General features: G+C 46.7%; 1 protein-coding gene across 1 annotated transcript in view; it reads right to left on the reverse strand.

Annotated features, from left to right (window-relative positions):
* Positions 1 to 6,630: 6,630 nt before the first annotated feature.
* The window catches only part of LOC147663506 (neuropeptide Y receptor type 1-like), a 165,404-nt gene continuing 147,973 nt past the window's right edge, over positions 6,631 to 24,061 (reverse strand). The window contains exon 2 of the mRNA XM_086950402.1: positions 6,631 to 10,519. Coding sequence (XP_086806528.1) covers positions 9,310 to 10,413 — 1,104 coding nt within the window. The 5' untranslated portion in view covers positions 10,414 to 10,519 and the 3' untranslated portion in view covers positions 6,631 to 9,309. The remainder of the gene's footprint in view (positions 10,520 to 24,061) is intronic.

Genomic DNA, 24,061 nt, shown 5'->3' on the forward strand with positions numbered 1-24,061 from the left:
TTTTAATTTAAATGATTTTTATATTGTTTATTTGGTGTTGTTTCATTTAAACAGAATATATACACAGACAAAACATATATAAATATATATATATATATATATATATATATATATATATATATATATATATATATATATATATATATCGAAATTATTGATTCACACTATTTAATTTACATTATTTTTACATTTAAGTATAATAATATTTTTAATATATAATTTTACAGTTTATGCCTAATTAAAAACCTTTTTACCTTGTTTTGGACAATATTCCCTTGCGTGAAATTCTTGACATTATGGGGCATATTATCAAGACCGGTGTTAAAATTATCGCCATTTTATCGGCAGGAAACTGCAGATAAAACAGCGATAATGGGCTTGATAATAACCCCTTGTTAATTCCCATAGAAGCCCATGTTCTGATGTTAACATGGGCTTCTATGGGAATTAACAAGGGCGTATTATCAAGCCCATTATCGTAGTTTTATCGGCAGTTTCCTGCCGATAAAACGGCCATAATTTTAACACCGGTTCTTGATAATATGCCCCTGTATTTTTGTCATTATTATCACCAGTATAGGACGGCGATATTGAGTAAACAATATTTTTTGGCACAATATTTATGTACCTTGATTTTTTTTGCACAATATTTTGTCATACAAGTTACAACCAACCTCTCTTGCATACAGTTTGGTAGATTATTACATAGCTCCAGCTATAATAATATAGGCCATATATACATATGGGGTATTTTACAGCTGTCTTGTTCTACCTCATGGGTTACTAATAGGAAGATCATTATGGCAGCTGGGAGGGAGTGGTTCATGAATGTTCATGAGTTTATGCTTAGAAACTATCACTTCTATTAAAACGTAGTCAAAACAGTAATATAATATTTATAATATTTTTTCATTTTTATATTTAGTATATTTTGCATAGCATTTGTAGTATGGTTTGTCTGGGCTGGTGGTTTGGCGTTTAGGACCATGTCAAGTCCTCACTGACTAAGTTTCCGGATTAATTTGCTCTCTTTCCCACCACTACTGACGGAGATCAAAGCTACAAATCAAACACCAATGAATTTTTGAAAGCACGCAAAAGTTTATTTAGAAAAAAGGGCCAAATGCTCCTATAATTCCAAATCATTTCAAAAGAAACATAAACCGTTTTGTACACGACAACCTTTAGTAATAATTTCCGAAGAAATAGGTTTTCTTTTCTAAATTCTAGCAGCTGCAAAAAACCCAAAACTACAAGAAAATACATCTTATAAATTTATATGTACATTTCTTTTTAAGCATTTATATATCTAGCTCTCTATATATACCTTTACGTACATTTATTTTATACATATCTTCAGGAATGATAAAGACAGGATTTGTCTGTGAAGAGGCACTCATGAAGGTGGCTAATGGAAACTGCGCAGCAGCTCTCAGGGGACCTCTTTGTGTGTCCTAAAAAATCAAATCCAGTACAGAAGTCAATTTCAGATCCTGAGCAGCCTGTGGTAGCCCCTTGCAGCATTCTGTGGTAGAACCTAGGCAGCAGCAGGTGTTACATCATGGTCAGCAATATGTGGTAGTCCTGGGCACAAGCCTGTGGTAGATCATAGTCAACAGTCTCTGGGAGACCCGGGGCAGCAGTCTGTAGCAGCTCATGGGCAACAGTCCGTGTTAGGTCATAGGCAACAGTCTGTGGCAGACCCTGGGTAGCAGTCTGTGGTAGAATCTGAGCTGTAGTGTGTGGTAGATCCTGACAGCAGTCTGTGGCAGACATGGGGAAGCAGTCAGTGGTAGAATCTGAGCTGTAGTGTGTGGTAGATCCTGGCAGGAGTCTGTGGTAGACCCTGGGTAGCAGTCTGTGGCACACCTGGGGAAGCAGACTGTGGTAGAATCTGAGCTGTAGAGTGTGGTAGATCCTGGCAGGAGTCTGTGCTAGACCCTGGGTAGCAGTCTGTGACACACCTGGGGAAGCAGACTGTGGTAGAATCTGAGCTGTAGTGTGTGGTAGATCCTGACAGCAGTCTGTGGCAGACCTTGGGAAGCAGTCTGTGGTAGAATCTAAGCTGTAGTGTGTGGTAGATCCTGACAGCAGTCTGTGGCAGACCTGGGGAAGCAGTCAGTGGTAGAATCTGAGCTGTAGTGTGTGGTAGATCCTGGCAGGAGTCTGTGGTAGACCCTGGGTAGCAGTCTGTGACACACCTGGGGAAGCAGACTGTGGTAGAATCTGAGCTGTAGAGTGTGGTAGATCCTGGCAGGAGTCTGTGCTAGACCCTGGGTAGCAGTCTGTGACACACCTGGGGAAGCAGACTGTGGTAGAATCTGAGCTGTAGTGTGTGGTAGATCCTGGCAGGAGTCTGTGGTAGACCCTGGGTAGCAGTCTGTGACACACCTGGGGAAGCAGACTGTGGTAGAATCTGAGCTGTAGAGTGTGGTAGACCCTTGCAGGAGTCTGTGCTAGACCCTGGGTAGCAGTCTGTGACACACCTGGGGAAGCAGACTGTGGTAGAATCTGAGCTGTAGTGTGTGGTAGATCCTGACAGCAGTCTGTGGCAGACCTTGGGAAGCAGTCTGTGGTAGAATCTAAGCTGTAGTGTGTGGTAGATCCTGACAGCAGTCTGTGGCAGACATGGGGAAGCAGTCAGTGGTAGAATCTGAGCTGTAGTGTGTGGTAGATCCTGGCAGGAGTCTGTGGTAGACCCTGGGTAGCAGTCTGTGGCACACCTGGGGAAGCAGACTGTGGTAGAATCTGAGCTGTAGAGTGTGGTAGATCCTGGCAGGAGTCTGTGCTAGACCCTGGGTAGCAGTCTGTGACACACCTGGGGAAGCAGACTGTGGTAGAATCTGAGCTGTAGTGTGTGGTAGATCCTGACAGCAGTCTGTGGCAGACCTTGGGACGCAGTCTGTGGTAGAATCTAAGCTGTAGTGTGTGGTAGATCCTGACAGCAGTCTGTGGCAGACCTGGGGAAGCAGTCAGTGGTAGAATCTGAGCTGTAGTGTGTGGTAGATCCTGGCAGGAGTCTGTGGTAGACCCTGGGTAGCAGTCTGTGACACACCTGGGGAAGCAGACTGTGGTAGAATCTGAGCTGTAGAGTGTGGTAGATCCTGGCAGGAGTCTGTGCTAGACCCTGGGTAGCAGTCTGTGACACACCTGGGGAAGCAGACTGTGGTAGAATCTGAGCTGTAGTGTGTGGTAGATCCTGGCAGGAGTCTGTGGTAGACCCTGGGTAGCAGTCTGTGACACACCTGGGGAAGCAGACTGTGGTAGAATCTGAGCTGTAGAGTGTGGTAGATCCTTGCAGGAGTCTGTGCTAGACCCTGGGCAGCGGTCTGTGGTAGATCACAGGCACCTGTCTGTGGTAGATCTTGAGTTACGTGTGTTAGATCATGGTCAACAATATGTGGGAGACCTCGGCCACCAGACTGTGGTAGATCATAGGCTTCTGTCTGTGGTAGACCCACGGTAACTGTCTGTGGTAGACTCCGGACAATAGTCTTGGGAAGATCCCTGGCAGCAGTCTCTGGTGGATCCTGAGCTGCAGTTAGTGAAAGTCCCAGGGTAGCAGTCTTCGGTCAAAACTGGCAGCTGTCTGTGGTAGACCCTGGCAGCAGTCAGCAGTCTGTGGTTGATCATGAACAGCAATCTGTGGTAGACCATGGGCTTTGGTCTGTGTAAAAGTATATGCCGCAGTCGGTGGTAGAGCCCAGACCTCAGTGTCTGGTAGTTCATGAGCTGCAGTCAGTAGTAGATTGTGGGGAACAGGCTGTGGCAGGTTTCAGCAGCAGTCATAAGGACATCCCAGTTTGGTTGAGCTCATGGGCAATGGCCTGGGGAAGAGCCTTGTAGTAGTCACGTTGGGGATCTGGTGGCAATCTCAAGAGATCCCTGTTGGTGTCCTGCCTCACCCTGTTGACTGAGTGCCCTCCGAGGGACTGACGTTTACCAACATCGTTGAGCGATTTGCTGTCGCACCACCATTTGTGAATTGCCTTTAAGAGAGCAGGAAAGTGTTGATTAGGAGTTAACCATTTTCAAGCCATTGAGAACAAGATGGAGCCCCATCCCCTACAAAAGAACTATTCAATCCTTTTATCCTCGTTCCTTTTGTCCCATCACAGAGAGATCAGCATTAAAGCATACTTTGGACTCGTAGATACCATAATTCATATACATTCAGCTTTAACATCCCAGCTTTCTCCCTCACAACCACCGAGAGTCAGAACAGAGATGTATGAGCATTAGTGCACCGCCGGCTTCTCCAAAACAAATACATTCAGCATTATTGTCGACCAACCTCGTCCGCCCTCCCAACTCATCACCATGGTATATACGGGTTAATGCAAACTCAGAATGCCTAAGAAACCAATGGCTGTATACATTCAATAGTTATAGTTGGAGACCCACCCACACCACACCCATCATACATATACATTACTGATACTAGGCCTGCCACCATCTCACACACCGGGGGAGACAGTCTGCACCCTAGCCATTGGAAAAATTCTGAACAAAAGAGCAAAAGTAAGAAAGGACATCTGTTTGCTTTCTGCGACAAGTGAGAGTCCACTAGGGTTAGTAAAAGGGTTAGATTTGACCTGCCAGACATTGGTATGGGGAAAAGGAGGAGCAGAGGGGCAGACAATGGAAGAAGATGAAGAAAGATAGACAGGCACTATTTCCAGTAAGTGAGTCTCAAGGGCCTTTCTTCAAAAGCTCCATCAGAAGCCGCTATTAACTTTCCCAGTAGGGGTTTCTTTGTCCATGATGGCGATGGCATCTTGCTTTCCTGGACACCCCTAAGGGTAACAATAACATAGAGAAAGTGAAAGCCTGGTGCCAATAGTGCATGCGTGTGTGAGTGTACCCGCTATGGTTAGGAAATTGCATGGGTGGCTGGTTCCTTTAGGGCCTCCTGCTGGGAGATGTGGTGTAGTGCAGCTTCTAAACGCGCCAGCATGGCAGAAGCCCATTAGGTGCATAGACTGCCCCGCAGCTGAAAAATACTTCCTGTGACTGCAAGTCCAGCAACTGTTTTTTTTTTGTGTGTTTGTGTTTGTGGCATCTGAAATTCATATATATATTTGGAATTTCTCTGACGTAGTGCATGGACTTTAGATGAAAGAAGTTGGAAACCGAGAGACAATCTTCTTCTTTCTGAGTTATATGTAAGAACTGTCCACACTCCTGATGGAAAAATATGGGTTCTCGTCTTTATACCAAGCCAGTGCACCTAATCGTGAAATGGCCCCAGATCAGCACTTTAAACGAGCAGGTACTGTCCGGTAAAGAGTACTTTCAGTTCCTTCATTTGAAAGGGGGAGTACCTGCACTTATCAGCACTTGTGCAATACATTTAATGGGAGAGTACTGGCACTTCTCAGTTGTAAACAGGTTTTATGGAGTAGTGAGTGTCTCCGCTTCTGTATTTCCATTTCAAACACTACCCCAAATGCATTTGAAAATATGGATGGAAGTGATACTTCGTCTCGGATGAAGTGGTACAACTTCAGCCTACTATGTGTAGGCCTTAAGTTTCTAACTTTACAAAACTATGCTGGTGAAAAAGTTGCACATACCGCTAGCCTTGTGCTACACCATAAGCATGTGCTTCCTTTGTACCCAGGAGCACTTTAGCACAGAGTGTGTTTACTGGTCTGCGAGTGTTGTGAAACCGGTCAGACCCTAAACCACATTGTGCAGCTTGGTTCATTATAGGGTCAGCTCCTCTTTGAGTGAAGGTCAGGCTTTCATATAACAAAAATAGTGTATCCAAAATATGGTTTACAAAGCTACCAGCCCCATTGGAGTTAATAATACAAGCTCTACACCACATTGCTATTTGTGTGAACAATATTTACCCACACTACATAAGTCAATTACATTTTCGTTATTAACTTATAACCTGACTGAGACCTTTCCACAGGGGTCATGGAAGGATGCCTTGATCACTGGGTGTACAGTGCATGTGGCATAAAGGTGAGGGTGGTTTATTTTTAGGTCATGGCGGACCCTCCTTAAATGATCGACCATATTCCCTCACTGATTTTGTCACTTATGCTAGTAGAAGGACAACTGCCATTCTGAAGCCAGCCAGGGGTACTACGATATGGCTGCCATTTGCATGGTCTGTGGAGATGCATGAACATGTGTCTGTTTGATTGGGATATGGGTCTGTGGGTGACTGAGAGCCTGTGTCATATGTACTATTCTCACAGAAGATACCTTTCACCATATGTGGCACCTTTACATGTACAACACAAACATAGATCCATTTTTGCTTTTTACATGGAAGAAATTTTAAGTGCAGAAAAAGGTTCTTCAAAAATGTTCATAATAAGGAACATTTATCTGCATCTGATGGAAAAAAATTCTGCACTTTAAATTCCTCCCATTTAAAAAAGATAATAGCTGTATTTTTCACTTATAAATGTGGCAGCATGTCTACCAGCCACTTGGAGCAAGATGCCTGCTGTTTATAAATGCGTCACTTAGAAGTGAGAGAAAATTTAACGGAAGTGTTTGCTTTATGTTTATTTGCATTACATAAAAATCATAATTTTAATTATTTCCATGTCAAAGTGTCTTTACACACAGCAGGCATATTACTCAGTGGCCTGTAGACATGGTGCCATATTTATAACAGCAAAATACAGTCATTTCTTTAAAGTGAGGAATTTAAAGTGAAGAAACATGCTTCATTAAACATTAGGACTTAATTGGCATAATTTAAAGTAGAGAAAAACATTAAGACACTGTTTTATAGAAACATTTTTCTTCACTTTAAATTTCTCCCACTTAAAAGAAAGTGACTGTATTTTTCAGTTATAGATATGGCGCTGTGTCTATCAACCACTGGCAGCAAGATGCCTGCTGTGTGTAAATACGACTCTTTGAAAAGCGGGAAAACTAAAATGAAGAGTAACTTAATCATTAAGTAAACTCTTCATTCTAATTTTCTCTCATTTAAAAGCATTCAGCAATATCATTTTGTTCTCACCTCCAATACTGAGTTGAGAATGACTTTTATTTAAGAGTTTAATGGGCCACAAATCTGAAAGGAGCACTGCTCATTATCAGGCTCTGCTTTCGGCAGCCTGATAATAACGTAAAGTAAACATAGACTTTCCTTAACTTTAAAAGGAAAACACAACACTATTGCAGTTCTTAGTTAAAAATGAACTCAAGGCTGGGAGCTACTCAGGAGGTTTCTGCGAGCTACTGGTAGCCCATGATTGACTGGTTTGTCAAAAGATTTGCAAAGCAGAAAAAAGAGCACTAGGGCTGTGACTTTGTTTTATGAATCCGTTTGTCTGCCTCGGTTTAGGTGTGTCATGGGGCTTTTATGTAGAGAATGTTCCAAGGAACACAGATCCCACCACAAGCAAGTTGGTTTGCAGACTCAAATGCTTTACTGCATTCTGGCCGAATTTGTAAGCACTAAACCGAGGTACACTGCAACAGAGCGCTATGCATAATGCAGGTTTTGTGGTGCCCAGGCTTAGAACGTACATCATGCAGCGAGTGGAGGTACAGATCAGCAGATGAGAGGCGTTTTAGGGTGCATAGGATTACAGTGGTAACTCCTGAGGAGTGGTCATACTGAGCACTTGGTTGTTGGAAGAGATGGGTTTTCAGCTCTTTGCAGAAATGGAGATGTAACAATGTTTTTGAAGGTGAGGAGTCAAGTTCTACTCTTGATATAAATTCCAATCAAGGTTAAGAGGTTTGCATTAAACAGTATAACAATAGACGAGGAAGGGCAAAGTGCCGCTCCCAGAGCTGCTTTGCTCTTTGAGATGAACAATCATACCATTCCACCCACATTTTCTGAAGTTATTTCATTTCTATTAAATATAAAATAAGCCAACCTAAAGTTAGGGACGCCAATAACTCCCACAATTTACAGGCATTGCAAAGCCAAAGGGTTGGGGAATTTTATTTTGGTTTTGTCAGTGCTTGTTTTGTTTTGCCATGTTTTTGTAAAACGTAATTTTTGGGGAAGCTGCCAGGTTGTTGCCAAAATAAAAATAAAAACATCAGCAAAAAGTAAACATTTTAGGTCTCAACAGGAACTCATCGTAGCAGTCCATGGAACTGCAGGGAAATGGTTTGTTTGTTCATATTCTACTTGTGAAAGAGCAGAATGCCATCACCCGCACTGAATTTAACCAATGGCTGAAGTAGGCTGAGGAGGCGCCGTACGGTACACTGTATACTGTAGTGAGTGGGGTAAAATGTGATATGTCAGAACAAATAACAATAGATGAAGAGGGCTGGCTGAAAGTTCCTATAAGTGTGTGTCCCTGAGAGTGTGAGAGAGAATGTGAGAAAGTGAGAGAGAGAGAAAGATTCTAGTAAAATAAAAATGTCTTAGCCAATACCAGACATACATTTTTAAAAAAAAGGAAAATAAATAGGTGAATTGTTGGGATGAATCCACCTGTCTTCTCTTTTTCAATTCAAAGAGGAAAAAAGGAAGGCGGTGCAGTCAATGAAATTTGCAAAGCCTATACATGTAAAGACAGGGAGACCTTAAAAGGCTACACGTTTTCTGTCAGCTCATGAAAGAATACTTCACAGATTCAACAGGTCTGAGGCATAAACACTGTTAGATTTTCTGGCTCTTACTTTTATATTGAGTTTTTTTTGTGATTTATAATGTTCAAAAGAGACAACTGAATCCTGCTCCCAAAGTGACACCTGCTGGATAACTCTGTGGTTGCTGCTGTGGTGAAAGTGGACAGCTGACAAAAAGACAAGCAGTGCAGCTACACTGACACCTGCTGACTGGAATTGGTACTGTTGTTGAAGTACAAAATATCCTAGGGAAGGACAACTACGTATTGCTCATAGTGAGACCTGCTTTGTCAGAGCTGGGAATGTAGCTCAAATTAGAAAAATCCTTGAGAGGATGATTAAAGATTGATTTTATAGTGACCCCTTGTGTTCAGGACTGGGAGAGCAGCTAATTAATTGACCATAGGTATAGGGAGATTCAAGTCGAGGTTTAATAGGAATAACTAGTGGTCAGGACAAGAAGTATAGTGCCTTTCGTACGTTCATTGATCCCTGCTGCATAAAAAAAGAGGTAAACCAAACGTGTTCAGCTTCCTAATATAGTGTTCACAAGTCTGGACACACAGCTGCTGAGCAAGCTGATTGGTCAAAGGCTAGAGCTGAAGATACAATAGGTCACTTGGACCAAGGTGAATCGGAATGCAGAAAAGCTTCCGAGTCTGATATTGGTAGGTCCTGGTCGAAGTTTGTAGCGAGGAGTACAGCAGGTGAAGACACTTGGCAGAGGACAAGTCAGACATTGTTGTTTGCACTCCCACTTTGCAGTGAGGCCTTGGACAACTCGGTGCTGATTGTAGACATGGGGAATGTTTCGTACTTGTCCTGCTGCCCGCCGCACCTGCACCGGTAGGCTAGTGCCTTGACCTCTTTCTGGAAGTTGTTGTTCAGGAAGCCATACATGACAGGATTTACACAGGTGGAGGCCATGGCTGTCAGATGGCAGAGGGAGAAGATCAGGTTGTGATAGCATACAGAGATCTTCTCATGGTCCCAGTCATATAGGGCGTTGAAGACGGTGAGCGGCAACCAGCAGATGGCAAATGCTGCCACAATGCTGGCCAGCATGACATTGACCTTCTTGTGCTGGCCCTTGCGGCTACCATCCTTGGCTCGCTCCACCATGTCCTTGCGGCGACGCAGTCGCAGGAAAATTCTGAAATAGCAGATCAGGATGAGGAGGAGAGGCAGGCAGTACTGGAAAATCAAGAGACATGTAGTGTAGGCCAGCCGGTGCTGCTCAGAGGGCCAGTTGTCCATGCAGACAAAGTGGTTGACGAAGGGGTCGAAGGGCAGTGAGAGATTCTGGAAGGGCAGTGAGGTGAGGATGCTGAAGGAGAGGAAGGGCAGAGAGATGAAGCAGGCCACACTCCAGGTTACTGCTACAGCCAGATAGGCATGCCAAGCAATAGGCTTCCAGCCAGTGGGGTGAATGATAAGTTGATGCCTCTCAAGCGCAATCAGCACCAACGACAGCACCGAGACGGTGACAGAGATGCACTGGACAAATGGGGTGATCTTGCAAAGCGCCTCGCCCAGGATCCAACGGTTCATGAGAGTGTATATGACTGTCACAGGCAGGCAGACCAGGCACATCAAGATGTCAGAGCAGGAAAGGTTGGCGATGAAGATGTTAGTGACATTTCTCATCTCTTTGTGGCGCACAATGACGAACACAAGGCCCACATTGCCGATTAGTCCCACAGCAATGACAGCGCTGTATGCTACAATGAGGAAGGTAATGTTGGTCACAGAGTCACCACACATGCCATCTCCTTCCCACGGGTGGTCCAGACGCTCTGAGAAGTTGAGGTAGAGGAGCTTCAGGAACTCATCCATGGTGAAGAGGTGATTTGCGGGTGGTTAGGGTAACTAATGCAGTCAGCCTCCACCAAACTCCTGGGGCGGGCAAGAATTGCCCTGCAAGAAATCCAGCCTAAAAGATCTGAAAAAGAACAAAAATGGAAATGTTACTATTTGGAGAAATGCACTAAAAGCAATGACACAAGATGCAAGCAGTGCACATTATTAACGAGGGCCCCACATAATTTTCCAGGCAAAGTACTGATCTCTGAACAACTAACCCACATTGAAGAACTCAATTCTTCAACTCAGACCATCAAACGTACTCCCAAACAGAGACAGTGCAACTCTCTACCACCACTGATCTATGTAACTCACTTCCACACGCATACTCTAGAACTCACTGCCACCACACACAACCACTTCTACAAACCACCAACTATATTGTGGAACTCACCTACACAGTCCAACTTAAGGAACTTAGGGGCATATTATCAAGGGGGGCAATAGGAAATTATTGCTGCTTTAGTGGCCTACCCTACCTGTTAGCTACTGAAAGCAGTCGCTAACATCGCTATCGCCTCTTACCAATACAGGCGTAGCGATGGAAATATTCACGCTAAGCGCGAATATCTCCAAACACTAACGCCTGCTCAGACCAGTTCTTAGCCATTATATCCAATGGGTGGTGGATATAATGGCTAAGACCCTGTTAGCAATAATGCGTGAATATCGCTGTATTCTCAGCGATATTCATGGATTTTGCCGCTATCGCCGGAAATTTTATCGCTTTTGAGATAAACGTTGCTAATAGCACGTTATCTCAGCGATAAAATTCGGTGATGCGCGGCGATAAAAAAATTGCAGCTAACCTTAGGGGCATATTATCAACAAATAGCGGTATTTATCGCTAAGTAGGGTTAGCAGCAATTCGCTATTTGTTGATAATATGCCCCTTAGGGGGCATATTATCAACAAATAGCGATATTTATCGCTAAATAGGGTTAGCAGCAATTTTTTTATCTCCGTGCATCACCGGATTTTATCGCTGAGATAACGTGCTATTAGCAATGTTTATCTCAAAAGCGATAACATTTCCGGCGATAGCACCGAAATCCGGATTCGGATTTCCATCGCTACGCCTGTGTTGGTAATAGGCGATAGCGATGTTAGCGACTGCTTTCAGTCGCCAACAGGTTGGGTATGCCCACTTTGCATGTCATTAGCGATAAATATTGCTGACATGCAAAGCGGGCCCCAAACCGCTCGCTATCGCCTACAAGCTGTCGCTAACTGCTGTTAGCGACAGCTTGCTAATAGGGTGATAGAATTATCGCCGCTTGGCGGCCGAAAACGGCTGCTAAAGCGGCGATAATTTCCTTTCGCCCCCCCTTGATAATATGCCCCTTACTGTCATACAGGGCCAGCTTTAAGGCAGTATGACTGTTGCAGCCACACAGGACACAGACCTGGGGAGGAGGCACTGACCTCTGGAGGTTAGTGGGCACTGTGTTTAGCAATAACTTACGATTGAAAAACACCTTCATCAGAATTCCTTGTTCGTCCAGTTTTCAGGCAGCATTAAAAATGACAAAATAACTCTTGTGATTAATGTTCCTGATATAGAGACTCCTCTGGTAGAGGAGTTGGCCTAATGGCTAGGGCGGTCGACCTCGAATCTGGGGATCTGGGTATTTCAAAATCGGTAAATGGGATGTAGGTCCCAACATCTGGATTCGTTACCGAATCCTTAACAATTCTTTAATTACCGATTTGGTAAATACCGAATCGGTAATGCCCATTCATTCCTATGGGCTTTGAAGCCCATAGGAATGATTAGGCATTACCGATTCGGTATTTACCGAATCGGTAATTAAAGAATTCACAAGGGTGCAGGGGATGTCACTTTGACACCCTCTAGCACCCCCAAAACGGGCATGTGTGCAATGTGGCACACAGACATGCCCTAAGTGCACGTCTGTCTGTCACATGGCACATGTGTACATGCACAGATGTGCATGTACACAGGAATCGGTATTTTACCATGGATTTGTATTCCATGGTAAAATACCGATTCTGTAAGCCATGTGCTGATGGAACATTGGCTACCTACATTGCATTTTCGGTAATTTTACCGAATCGGTATCATTACCGAATCGGTAAAAATTACCGATTAGGTAAATTTACCGAATCGGTAATGATAACGATTCGGTAAAATTACCGAAAATGTGCCCCTACATCTCGATAGCCCTTTACCGATCGGAAACGGCTGAAAATCGGTATTTTCGGCCGATTCCGATCGGTAAAGGGCTACCTACATCGGGCCCCTAATCTCTGGGTAATTAACAAAAAAATTAATGTGTCCTCATATAACACATCTGGTGCTATGTAATCGCTTTGATACCCGATACCGGGTCAAGTTCGCGGTATATAAAACTCCGTAAAAATAAAAAAGAGAGAGCTCAGAGTTTTGACTAGGGGCAGTTTTGACTCACCAAATAGCACAGAGGGTTAATATGCCTGCTGTAAAGAACCCATACCATGCAGATCACAGATCTGTGTTTATGTGGATAGCTGAGTGGATTACTGCTTTTTATCACAGATATCCTTTTGCTACTGCAATTCATACGGTACAACCCTAATAAAGAACAGTGACTGTTACTAACAGTCATCAAAGACCTGCATGGAAACTGCATAAAATAGGTTAGGACGTTCTGTTTTCTCCCAGTCTTTTATCATCTATTCCTAATGCTGCTGAAAACGGTTTGCTTTGGTAGATATACATTCTTATTGGTAAAGTCAGCCTTCACAAGTGCTTTAACCCCTTGGCCGCAGCGGTAATTCTGCTAAGGCACTGGGGGGGAGGAGGGCCGCGCGGCGCCGCCATGCTCGTGACGGAACCACTCCGTCATGAACCACGGCGCACTGTGCTTGTGATGGATTGTTCAGTCACGGCCCCACCCGCTCAATTAAACGGCCGCGCAGGCGCGGTATTGATGCCACGTAGGCGGGGCGGCCGCGCTGTGACGGAACCACTCCGTCACCAGCGTAGAGCATCCGTGGCTGGTGACGGAGTGGTTCCGTCACCAGCCCAGAAAAGGTTAAAATAAATTAAATGTATGTGTGAGCGAGGTTATGGAGAGATGAGGGGCACTTTTGCCCAGTGTTTGTGAGAGAATCCGAGGAGGTGGTCATGGGGGGGGCACCAAAAATGATTTTCACACTGGGCGCCAACAGCTCTAACACTGTCACCACCCACCTTGTGAACCTCATTTTTATTACCTGGAATGCTGAACTCACTCATTCACCTCACCTGTGGAAATCCCTTCCAACACCTAGATGTTGGAACTCACTCACTCTGCCCAGATCGGATTGTGGTCCTTACTTCAACCACAAGACTGGGTAACTTAGTCCCACCAGCCGGAGTGTGTAACTTACTTCGTTCATACAGATTTTGGAACTGACTCCCGTCATCGAAATATATCGGCTTGTCGCATCAATCAGACTGTGGAACTCACAGAAAATTGAACTTACTCCAACCACACACCTGAGAAAATTAAAACTATATGCATTTTAAGAAATGCTAAATTCGGAGGAGCTACGCGGACATCCAAGATGGTCGCGTGAGCAGAGAGCTCCCGAGACCCGCGCCGCCCTTCTTTATCTATCCTGCAGATATCCTGGTCACTTCAACGGGCTTTTGGAGTGCTACTCTCACTGATGCTGTCGATCCTTTTTTGGTCGAATTCGGACCTCGGGGACCATTTCTCTATCGTCTCCAACTTTCTGGCCTAACCCCAGACGCAACCGGGGTCTCAACTGCCTATTATGGCCGAGCTGTAATGCAACAACAACGGCTGCCTGGCATCTGGCCCGCCGGTGGTGTGCCACTTTCACTTTCGGTTTCCGGCCCTCTCGTCTCTGACTCCTTGGGACCTCCTACTTTGTCTTGGCCTGCCACTCTCACGGTGGACGCTTTCCTTCTTTTGGGCTGGCAAGGAGACCCGTGGCATCCTCTCGTAAAACTACTCTTTTGAGTTTTGGGACTTGTCACCGTCCCGCTGCACTTGGGTGTCTCCGGCCGACGCTGAATGCAACATGGCGACAAAACCTGAGGCGGAGAAACGCAGGAAGACTGTTACTCGGGGGGGTCGATCCAGTCCAATATGATTGAGCGCTACACCCAGCCGAGAGGCTCCCCAGGTGTCACCCGTGTTGGCTTGGAAGACTCGAGGACCGACATGTCGTCTTCCTCTGAGGTGTCTCTTCAAGACCTTTTGGCCGCCATTTCTGGACTTAAGGCCGATATGAGTCAGCAATACGTAGCCATCGTGTCCAAGATAGACACAGTGGCGGTGGATGTTACTCTTATTCGAGCCGACCTGGCCAAGACGAACGAGAGGGTGAAGGCATTGGACTTAAAGGCATCGAGTTTGGTGACGGACATGGTGGAGGCGCAATCCGAGATAGGAAATCTGCGTTCCTCACACGACCTCTTGCTAAAACGCATGGAAGACTACGATAATAGGGCCAGGCGGAACAACATACGCTTGGTCGGAGTGCCGGAAACCAATGATGCTGCCTCGATCGATCTACTGGTCGAGGAACTTATTGTCGCTAAACTCGCTCCTGCAGGACTCAGCAAGTTCTTTGCCGTAGAGCGCGCCTATCGCTTCCCAGGGGGTCAGGTGAAGCCAGGAGGCCCGCCGAGGCCTATCATCGCTAGACTGTTTCACTATCGGGACAGAGACGCTATCCTACAGGCCGCTCGTAAACACGGCCCGTTGAAGTACGATAATAACTCTGTCTCTATCTATCCTGATTTCACTCCCCAAGTGCAACGACAACGATCTGGGTTCCTCGGAGTGAAGCGTCGTCTGAGAGATCTGGGACTGAAATACACCATGCTGTTTCCAGCTCGCTTGCGGATTGAGTTCAGAGAACGAGCTTATTTTTTCGATCAGCCGGACCGTGCTGGTGACTGGTTGGACTCGTTGCCGAAAGAGGACACGGATAGCGGAGGCCCTGGCGGTACGGAAGGTGGTGCAACGGCCCAGGTTTAACGTGGGCCCCCAGAGGTCCGACTTGAGACTATGAACTCTACAGAGTAACTTTATTGTATGCTTTATGATTATGCCCGTGGTGGTGCGGGTGCGGGTGATTTCTCCCTTCCTCCTCGGGGGGTTCTTTGTGTAGATCAGATGGGGCGACAGGCACACTGCAGTTTGGGGTGGCTTTTTAGTCAGCAGGGGTGCAGGGTGGGGGGCGTTGTAACGGGTTCTTGGTTGGGGGGTGGTTTTCCAGGACTTGGTTGTGTTTCATGTTTTCTGTTATTTTCCCTTTTTCATGGTATGTCACTGATTGCAAATATTCCGGATTCGTGGTTGTGGGGGGGGTTGGATCGGGTCGCTTTCTCTGGGATGGGTGGGGGTGAGATGCAGGTTCTTTCTTGGAACGTCAACGGCTTGGGTGACAGAATTAAACGTGGCATTGTGTTACAGTTTCTGAGGCGCCATGCCCCTGATGTTGTCTTCCTTCAAGAGACGCATTTGATCGGGAATGCCTATAAGGCTCTTGACCGTCGGGGCTATCGACTGGTCGCCCACGCTGGTTTCACCTCCGGGTCCCGGGGAGTGGTTATAATGGTGAAATCCTCCCTTGCTCTTGAGATTGATGATGTTATCCTTGATGATCGGGGGCGGTATGCTGCTGTCTCCGGGAGATGGGAGGGTAAGCCAATTGTATTAGTGGCTGTGTATATTCCCCCGGGACTGCAGGCTACCACTTACGCCGATCTTGGCAAGACTCTTCTTGGTCTCCCTGACGGTCTGCTGGTCATGGGTGGAGACTTTAACTCTGTTATGTCTGGCGAATGTGATCGGCTGCCCCCTAGAGTTTTGCCGCCATCCCAGATGTGGCTCTGCGAGATGGCAGAGACTTTTGGTCTGGTGGATGTTTGGCGTTCGCTGCGCCCTGCCCTGATGCAGTATACCTTCCACTCTGGTGCACATGGCAGCCTCTCTCGTATAGATTACTTCTTTATGCTGGCTTCTACTCTATCCTTGGTCCGGGAGGTTCGTCATCTCCCCCGGGGCACCTCGGACCATTCCCCCTTGATGATTAGGATTTCTGTGGGTGGTCTGCTTGATAACAGAGTTCCCCCTGTTCCCCCCTGGCATTTCCGGAACCCCCGGCTCCGCTCAGATATGGTGAAGGCTATTGACTGTTACTTTGATGAAAATGTGGGTTCGGTCACCTCCCCTACGGTTCTCTGGGAGGCCTTTAAAACTGTTATTCTGGGATCTGCACTTTCTCTCATTGCTGCTGAGCGGAGGGCTAAGAGGGAGGCCGTTCTGGCCCTTGAGACTGAAATCACGGCGCTTGAAAGTGGGCTGGGTGGGGACGACCCGCCTGCGCTGTTACACACTCTGGAACTGAAACAGGCAGAATACAAAGCTTGTGTTACCGATGCTGCTAAGTTGATGCGAGCAAATCAATTGGGCCGGCTGTATGATGTGGGTGATAAGGCCAGCAAACTCCTGGCATGGCTGGATTAGTCTGAAAGAGCGAGTCGTGTTGTGCCTGTTATTGTTCGCGAATCTGGTGAGAGTGTGTCTGATCCCGGCGAGATTGTTGATTGCTTTGTTGACCACTTCCGGAAGGTTTATACCCCGGTGAGTGATCGTGATGAGGCTGATTCCAGGCTGTTGTTGCGTGATATAGCTCTTCCTTCTGTCTCGGAAGAAGAGGGCCTTGCTCTGGAGGCTCCCTTTACGGTAGATGAGATTGCCCTTGCCATCCGATCTTTATGTTCAGGTAAGGCGATGGGCCCAAATGATTTGCCCATTGAACTTTACAAACTTTGCCCGGACAAGATGGCTGCCCATCTGCGCAACATGTTTCTTGATGCGTCCGAGGCTGGGATCCTTCCACTCGAACAGCGCCTAGCTACTATAGTGGTCATTTATAAGGATGGCAAGCCTCGTGATCACTGCACCTCCTACCGCCCCATTTCTCTGCTAAACGCGGAACCTAAAATCCTGGCCAAGGTTCTGGCCAATCGGCTGTTGAAGGTGATTTGTGACTTGATCCATCCGGATCAATCCGGTTTCATACCGCACAGAAACACGCCCCTTAACCTGCGTAGGCTTCATGGTGTTCTCGCGAGAGCTACAACTCTCACGGAGCCTGCGGTGGTGGTCTCTCTAGACGCTACTATGGCTTTCGACACCATCGAATGGCCCTATCTATGGGCGGCCCTCTCCAAGTTTGGCTTTGGTCCTAACTTTATTGCCTGGGTCAAGCTCCTCTATGAACAACCACTGGCTCAGGTTGTGGTAAATGGTAGATGCTCTGGCCCCTTCCCGTTAGGCCGCGGCACCCGTCAGGGCTGTCCGCTTTCCCCGCTCTTATTCGCGCTGGCGCTTGAACCCCTTGCGGCGTGGCTCCGGTGGGAACCCTCGATTAAAGGGATCCGGTGGGTGCCAGATCTAGAGGATCGCGTCTCATTGTATGCCGACGATATCCTTCTTTATTTCACTTCCCCTCAAAAGTCCTTGAACGTCCTCTTCGACGTTCTTACATCCTTCGGTAAGAACTCTGGATTGGTCATCAACTGGACCAAGTCCTGTGTTTATGTCATAGCTGGGGTTCTACCGCCTTTGCCTCGCAGGTTCCCAGTTTTGGTGACTGCGGACGGCTTCAAGTATTTGGGGATCTATGTCTCTATGGTCTCTTCAGTCCGCTATGAGCGAAACTTGTCCGCTCCGCTCCGCCGACTCAAACAAGATGTGAGACGGTGGCGTGAACTGCCCTTATCCCCATTGGGCCGAGCAGCGCTTTTTAAAATGATGTCGCTCCCCCGATTTCTCTACGCCTTGCAGAATTTCTTTGACCCAGTTCCCGCTCGCTACTTTCGCGAGGTCGAGAGTCTACAGCGACAACTGATCTGGGATGGTCGTGCCCGTATTGCGCTGTCCAAGCTCACCCTTTCCTGGTACGATGGTGGCATTGCCTTGCCAGACATTAGACGCTATTATTGGGCCTCGCACCTGAGTGCTATTAATCACGCAACGTACTCATCGGAACCCGCTCCCGCCTTTGCCTTGGATACATTTTTATTGCCCGGTGGCAACTTTAATAGGGCTTTGTACTCGAAGTCACCAATCAGTCTCCTTACGGGTCCTACGAAGTGTGCAGTGCGGGCCTGGAGGGATGCAACTGTGGCGACGGGCTGGGGTGGCAAGCTGACGCGTATGACGCCACTGTATGATTCGGATCGATTGGGCAACCTTTGGAAGACGAAAGGGTTTGATAAGTGGGACATGATTGGAATAAGTAAGGTGGAGGATCTTTGGGCACGGGGCGCTGTGAAGTCCTTTGCAGTCCTGAAACTGGAATACCGGCTTGATGACAAGGAGCACTTTCGATATATGCAGGTTCGACATGCCTTGTCCTCCGTCTTTCCCCCCGGTACTGATATTCCTCAATCCTCCCCTCTGGAGGACCGTGTCCTAGACGGCCCTGTCCCCGATAGCACGATTTCCTTAATATATAAGAAGCTCATTAACAACAGGGCTGACCAGCTGGAGAAACTTCGTGCTTCTTGGATAGCTGACGGGCTTGAACTAGCCGATGAGGACTGGCAATCCGCTGTATCCTCCCCGAAGGAGGTGGTTATTCAGGCTCAACTTCGTTTTGTCCAGCTGAAGATCCTCCACCGTGTGTATGTGACTGGTATGTGTCTGGTGCGAATGGGATTGGTAACGGATGGACTATGTAGGCGTGGGTGCGGTATGGATGGTACTTTTCTCCATGTTTTGTGGGAATGTCCGATGGTCTCGGCCTTCTGGTCTAGAGTACACGATGTGATGGGACGTGTTACTGGAGTCCCTCTCCTTCCTGAAGCACGACGTTGCCTGCTTAATGTGTGGGAGCCTTCGGACTGTACTGCTGCTCAGACTCTTTGGGTCACTCTGGGCAATATGGTTGCGAAGAGGGATATAGCTCAGCTCTGGGGCTCCGCAAGACCACCGCTGCTCAGTGCCTGGAAGGAGAACATGGACTGGTGCATGTTTCGAGAAAAAACGGTGTATGAGGCACGGGGGCGTCCCAAGAAGTGGTCCAGGGTCTGGGCTCAGTGGAATTCGTACCGCGGAGATATTTGCTCCCCTCCACTTGACTACGAGGCTCCTCTCCCCTCCTCCCCATGATTGATGTTCCGTTTCCTGTTTTCAATATTATCTGTGTTTTTTCTTCCTTCATGCTCGCCCCCCCTTGCCAGATGCGTTCCTTTATACACTTATTCCTTTTCCCCTTTCCCCCCCTCCTATGACCCTTGCCAGTATGATACCATGTGTTTGTGTGTTGTTGTTGTTTTTTTCGACAAAATCATAAAATTAAACCTTTTTTTTATCCTTTTGATATGGTTCTATGTTCCACACGGTAATGTACGCCTAGAGACTGCTTTAACGGCGTACTGTCCCCTTTTTTCCCTTTTTTTATCCTTTCGTTCTATGTCATAGCGGCCGGCCCCGAGGGGTTGTAGGCAGACGCTGTGTAATGTGCATTTCGCAAATGAAGGTTTAAAAAAAAAAGAAATGCTAAATTCCAACCTTTTGAAAGAAACGTTTAGCCAATCAACTTTTCAAATGATTGTATGAGGTTGAGTTTGAGGGCACACAAGCATCATGAGGTACAGTAAAGTCCGACTCGGGTGACAACACTAAACACTTAAGGGGTTCATGAAGATTCATCTGACTGTAAATCCCCACTGTGATGTACATGAGACTACAGCCCCACACTATCGGGATGTTCACCAAGACTGCATCTGAGGCTACCACACGGTGCATCAAGACTCAAGCTGAGGATGTAACATCCACCTTTATGGTGTACACATAACTCCATCGCACATGGTAACACCCATCTTCAGGATGTACGAGAGATCTACCAGAGGCCACAACACCTTAACTTCATGAAGCACATCTAAATTGCATATGAGGTAAGGGCAGTCTATCCTCATGATGCATACAAGACTCCATCAGAGCCTCCAACATCTTAACCTCATGACGCAGAATAAAACTGCATCTGAGGCAACAACAAAATTCCCTCACTCTACCTTATGGGTGTTCATAGGACTCCTTCTGGGGCAACAACATTGAGGAACCCTCATTGAGTATGAGAATCCATCTCTGGGTACAACACCCTAATGTCATGAGAAGGTCTACCCTCAGCACAGCTCAGGGCCAGGCGCAGCGACGACTGAGAATGGGAGCGCAAATGCCTGACCAAGCCCTGTCGAGAAAAGTTGTCTCTTACAACAGGTGTTAGAATCAGGTTTTAAACTGTATTCTCTCCTATCGAGGCACCCAGAGGAGTCTCCTCCTGACATCTGAAACATGTTCAGAATTTCTCAGATCCTCCCCTTCCTAACTACAAAGTTTCTAGTACTGTTTAGACACTGGTGTCTCTTTGAGAGACTGCAACAGTACTCAGAGTGGCATAAAAGACACACACATATTATTCAGGCGTGCAAAGCTTTAGGGAGAAATGCAAGGGCTAGTTCCTTCAAGATGGACACATGAGTCTTTCAGTTTCCTATTCTGTCCCCGATGCCATCGCTCAATGCGTCCTTGTGTTATACTTGAGTGGCGTTATAACCACTTAATGCTGTATTGTTCAACTATGACTCTTATGGATCCCATCATGTACCTCTGGTAAACGTAAACACATAACATGTAAAGCGCCCTGATACATTCGGGTCTAGTTAGTGCTATATAAAACTCAACATAATAATAAATGTATCATATCGTTGAAAATACTCAAAAATGTAACTTTTACTGCTGGCACTGGGGGGGGGGGTGTAGTTCGTTCCTATATACGTATGTCTAATTTTCTTCTTGTGATGTGTTATTAATTTATGTAATCAAGATTGTGGATGTATTTTAATTAATGTTTGTTAGACGGGGACCCGGAGGGTCGGCCGAGTACAGGGGGAGAGGCCTCCGGTGAGGACCGTCTCCGGCGATCGTACAGACAAGTAACTTCCCCCCCCTCACAAATGGACACCACACAAGGATACGATCTGCACACTTTATATAGGATTCTTGAGGCAAGGTTATCAACGATACAGTGGGGGCAGGACACGAGGATCTTCCCAATTCTAGTCTCTGTAGGGTAAGGGGTAGCGGGACAGTCTTGGTACCGGTCCGGTACAAGGGCGGCCAGAAGGAGCTCACAATCCTCGAGCTCGGAGGTCTGAAAGGTCGGGCCGCGGCAGCGCCAGCAGGCTAGGATGATAGTTCTCGACAAGGAGGGCCGCGGCAGGGCCAGCAGGCTAGGATGATATTTCTCGGCAAGAAGGGCCGCGGCAGCGCCAGCAGGCTAAGATGATGGTTCTCGGTGAGGAGGGCTGCGGCAGCGCCAGCAGGCTACGATGATGATTTCTTTGCAGAGGGGCCGCGGCAGCGCCAGCAGGCAAGAGCGATGGTTCACAAGGATGGGCCGCGGCAGCGCCAGCAGGTCCTGACGAAGATGCACGTTGCAAAGGGCCGCGGCAGCGCCAGCAGGCTTCGGAGATGGTTCACAAGGCAAGGCAAGGCAGCACTAGCAGTCCGTCAGGGATGAGTTCTTCAAGGTGTCTCTCGACTCCAGGATACAACTGCCTTCCTGCTCTGGAGCTGCCCCAGTTATAGGTCTGGCCTCCTTTGATGTCCGGACCCTCGCGCTTGGAGGTCGGGAGGTCCGGGATGAGGGAGTCCAGACACCCAGCAGGGGGGTGGAGCCAGCGCTTGGGGAGACCGGGGGCGATCGGCACCTGGCGGGGGAGAGCCATTGACACTCCTTTCTCCCATTGACCTGCCAAGTGGTCTCTTCACCTCCTGGGTGGATGGTGGTGCCTTGATGTCGGGGCCTGGTCAGGCCCAGGGTTGGGGTCGCGTCGAGGCCACGCGGCCTCGTGATGCAGTGTCCAAAGATGGCGGCTGGGCCGGGGCAATGGTGCTGACGGGGGCCTGGGATAGCCGATGCTGGGATGTTCGGGAGCAGGCGTCCCGTTGGGGACGGGTTGCGGGTTGTTTCGGTGGGTTGCCGGGGTGATTCTTCTGAGGACACAGGGAGAGCCGGCGTCCGGGCCTTATCATGCGGGGAGGGAGCGGGCCCTTCACGAGGCCTGTCCAACAATGTTTTATTATTATTTATGCAATTATTTTACAGCTCTCGGGTGCCATTGGCCTTGTTCACGCTGAGGAAGCTAATGAAATTCAGTGAATGTGCAGCTACAGCAACCAGCCTCTTCCTTGCATTATTATCACCTTGCACATAATGTGTTTGTTTTTTAAAAAAAAATTTTATCAACAGATTTTTCCCATATTTTTTTACATACATACATGGCACGACAGTAGCATTTATCTTTCAATTATATAAACATATTGACAGAAAAGAAAAAAGAGAAAAGAAATACAATATTTTGTAATCTCAATACATAACAGCCAATATTGACATTTTCTTTCCGAATCCTCCTAATCCAATAAATACTTAAATCACATCTTTCAATCCAAACTCTCTTCCTTCCACCGAATAATAGGTCCGCAGATCTGCCTACCAGTTTTCCTACCCTTTTTCCCCTTTCTTGCATAAATCTCTATCTCCAAATTATAAATTGAAAGTAGTTTAGCCAGCCATTGGTGGTATGATGGTGCTATAGGGTCCAACCATGCCGATGTAATAGTAAGCCTTAATACTGCCATAGCCATAAATAAAATATATTCCCATCTCTCGCCTACCCTAAGGTTAACCTGTTGCTGTTCATCTCCTTCTTCTTTTACCCCCAGGAGAATAATTGACGCTGTAAGAGTCACATCTATTGCTAAACTTTGAAGAAAACCCTCGATATTTTTTATCAATAGCTGCAAGTGAGGGCATATTGCCAAAATATGTACTAAATCTGCATCGGAATCCCCGCATCTGAAACAGTTAGTTCCAGTTATGCCACCCCATTGAGCTATTTTAGCAGGCGTGTGGTATAAATGATATAATGTTTTGTAGTGTTGTGCCTGTAAGGGTGCTGAGCATAACAATGTATATCCCATTTCTAAGGAGATATCAAAAGTTTCCTCACTAATGTTCAAGCTATGTTTCCACTTACTTGCCCATTTCTCTATATCATCCTCTCTTGAAGCCAACAGTTTTGCATAAAATCTCTTAATAGTGCAATCCTCCCCTGCTTGTATCACTTCCATAATTGCATTTTTGTTAAACCCTAATGGACCACCCTTCTTATTATGTAGAAAACTCCTGATTTGCAAATACTTAAAAAATTGTCTTCTATCTAGTGCAAATTTAGTTTGTAGTTCAGAAAACTGGTAGACTCCCTGTTGCCCCAAAATGTCTCCCACCTTTCTGAGCCCTTTTTTTCCCCATTCTCCCAATATAGTCCCCGAAGTGTTTTCCTCGGATAGATTCTGATTTCCTTTCAATCTTGTATATGCATTATATCGCCCTAACCCAAACTTTTTTATAAAAGCTTTCCATACAGTATGTGCGGCAATGAGTGTCTTAAAGCATGTCCTTTTGTAATAACTGGGTTCAGTAAACTTCAAAAAAACATTTTCAACTTCTGGCCCTAATAACAAACCATATATTGCCAATGAGCCTAACTCATTCCCTCCTTCATCTTCTCCCCCCC

The sequence above is a fragment of the Lissotriton vulgaris genome, unplaced genomic scaffold, assembly GCF_964263255.1.
Source record: "Lissotriton vulgaris unplaced genomic scaffold, aLisVul1.2 SCAFFOLD_1363, whole genome shotgun sequence".
In the NCBI taxonomy this organism is placed as follows: Eukaryota; Metazoa; Chordata; class Amphibia; order Caudata; family Salamandridae; genus Lissotriton; species Lissotriton vulgaris.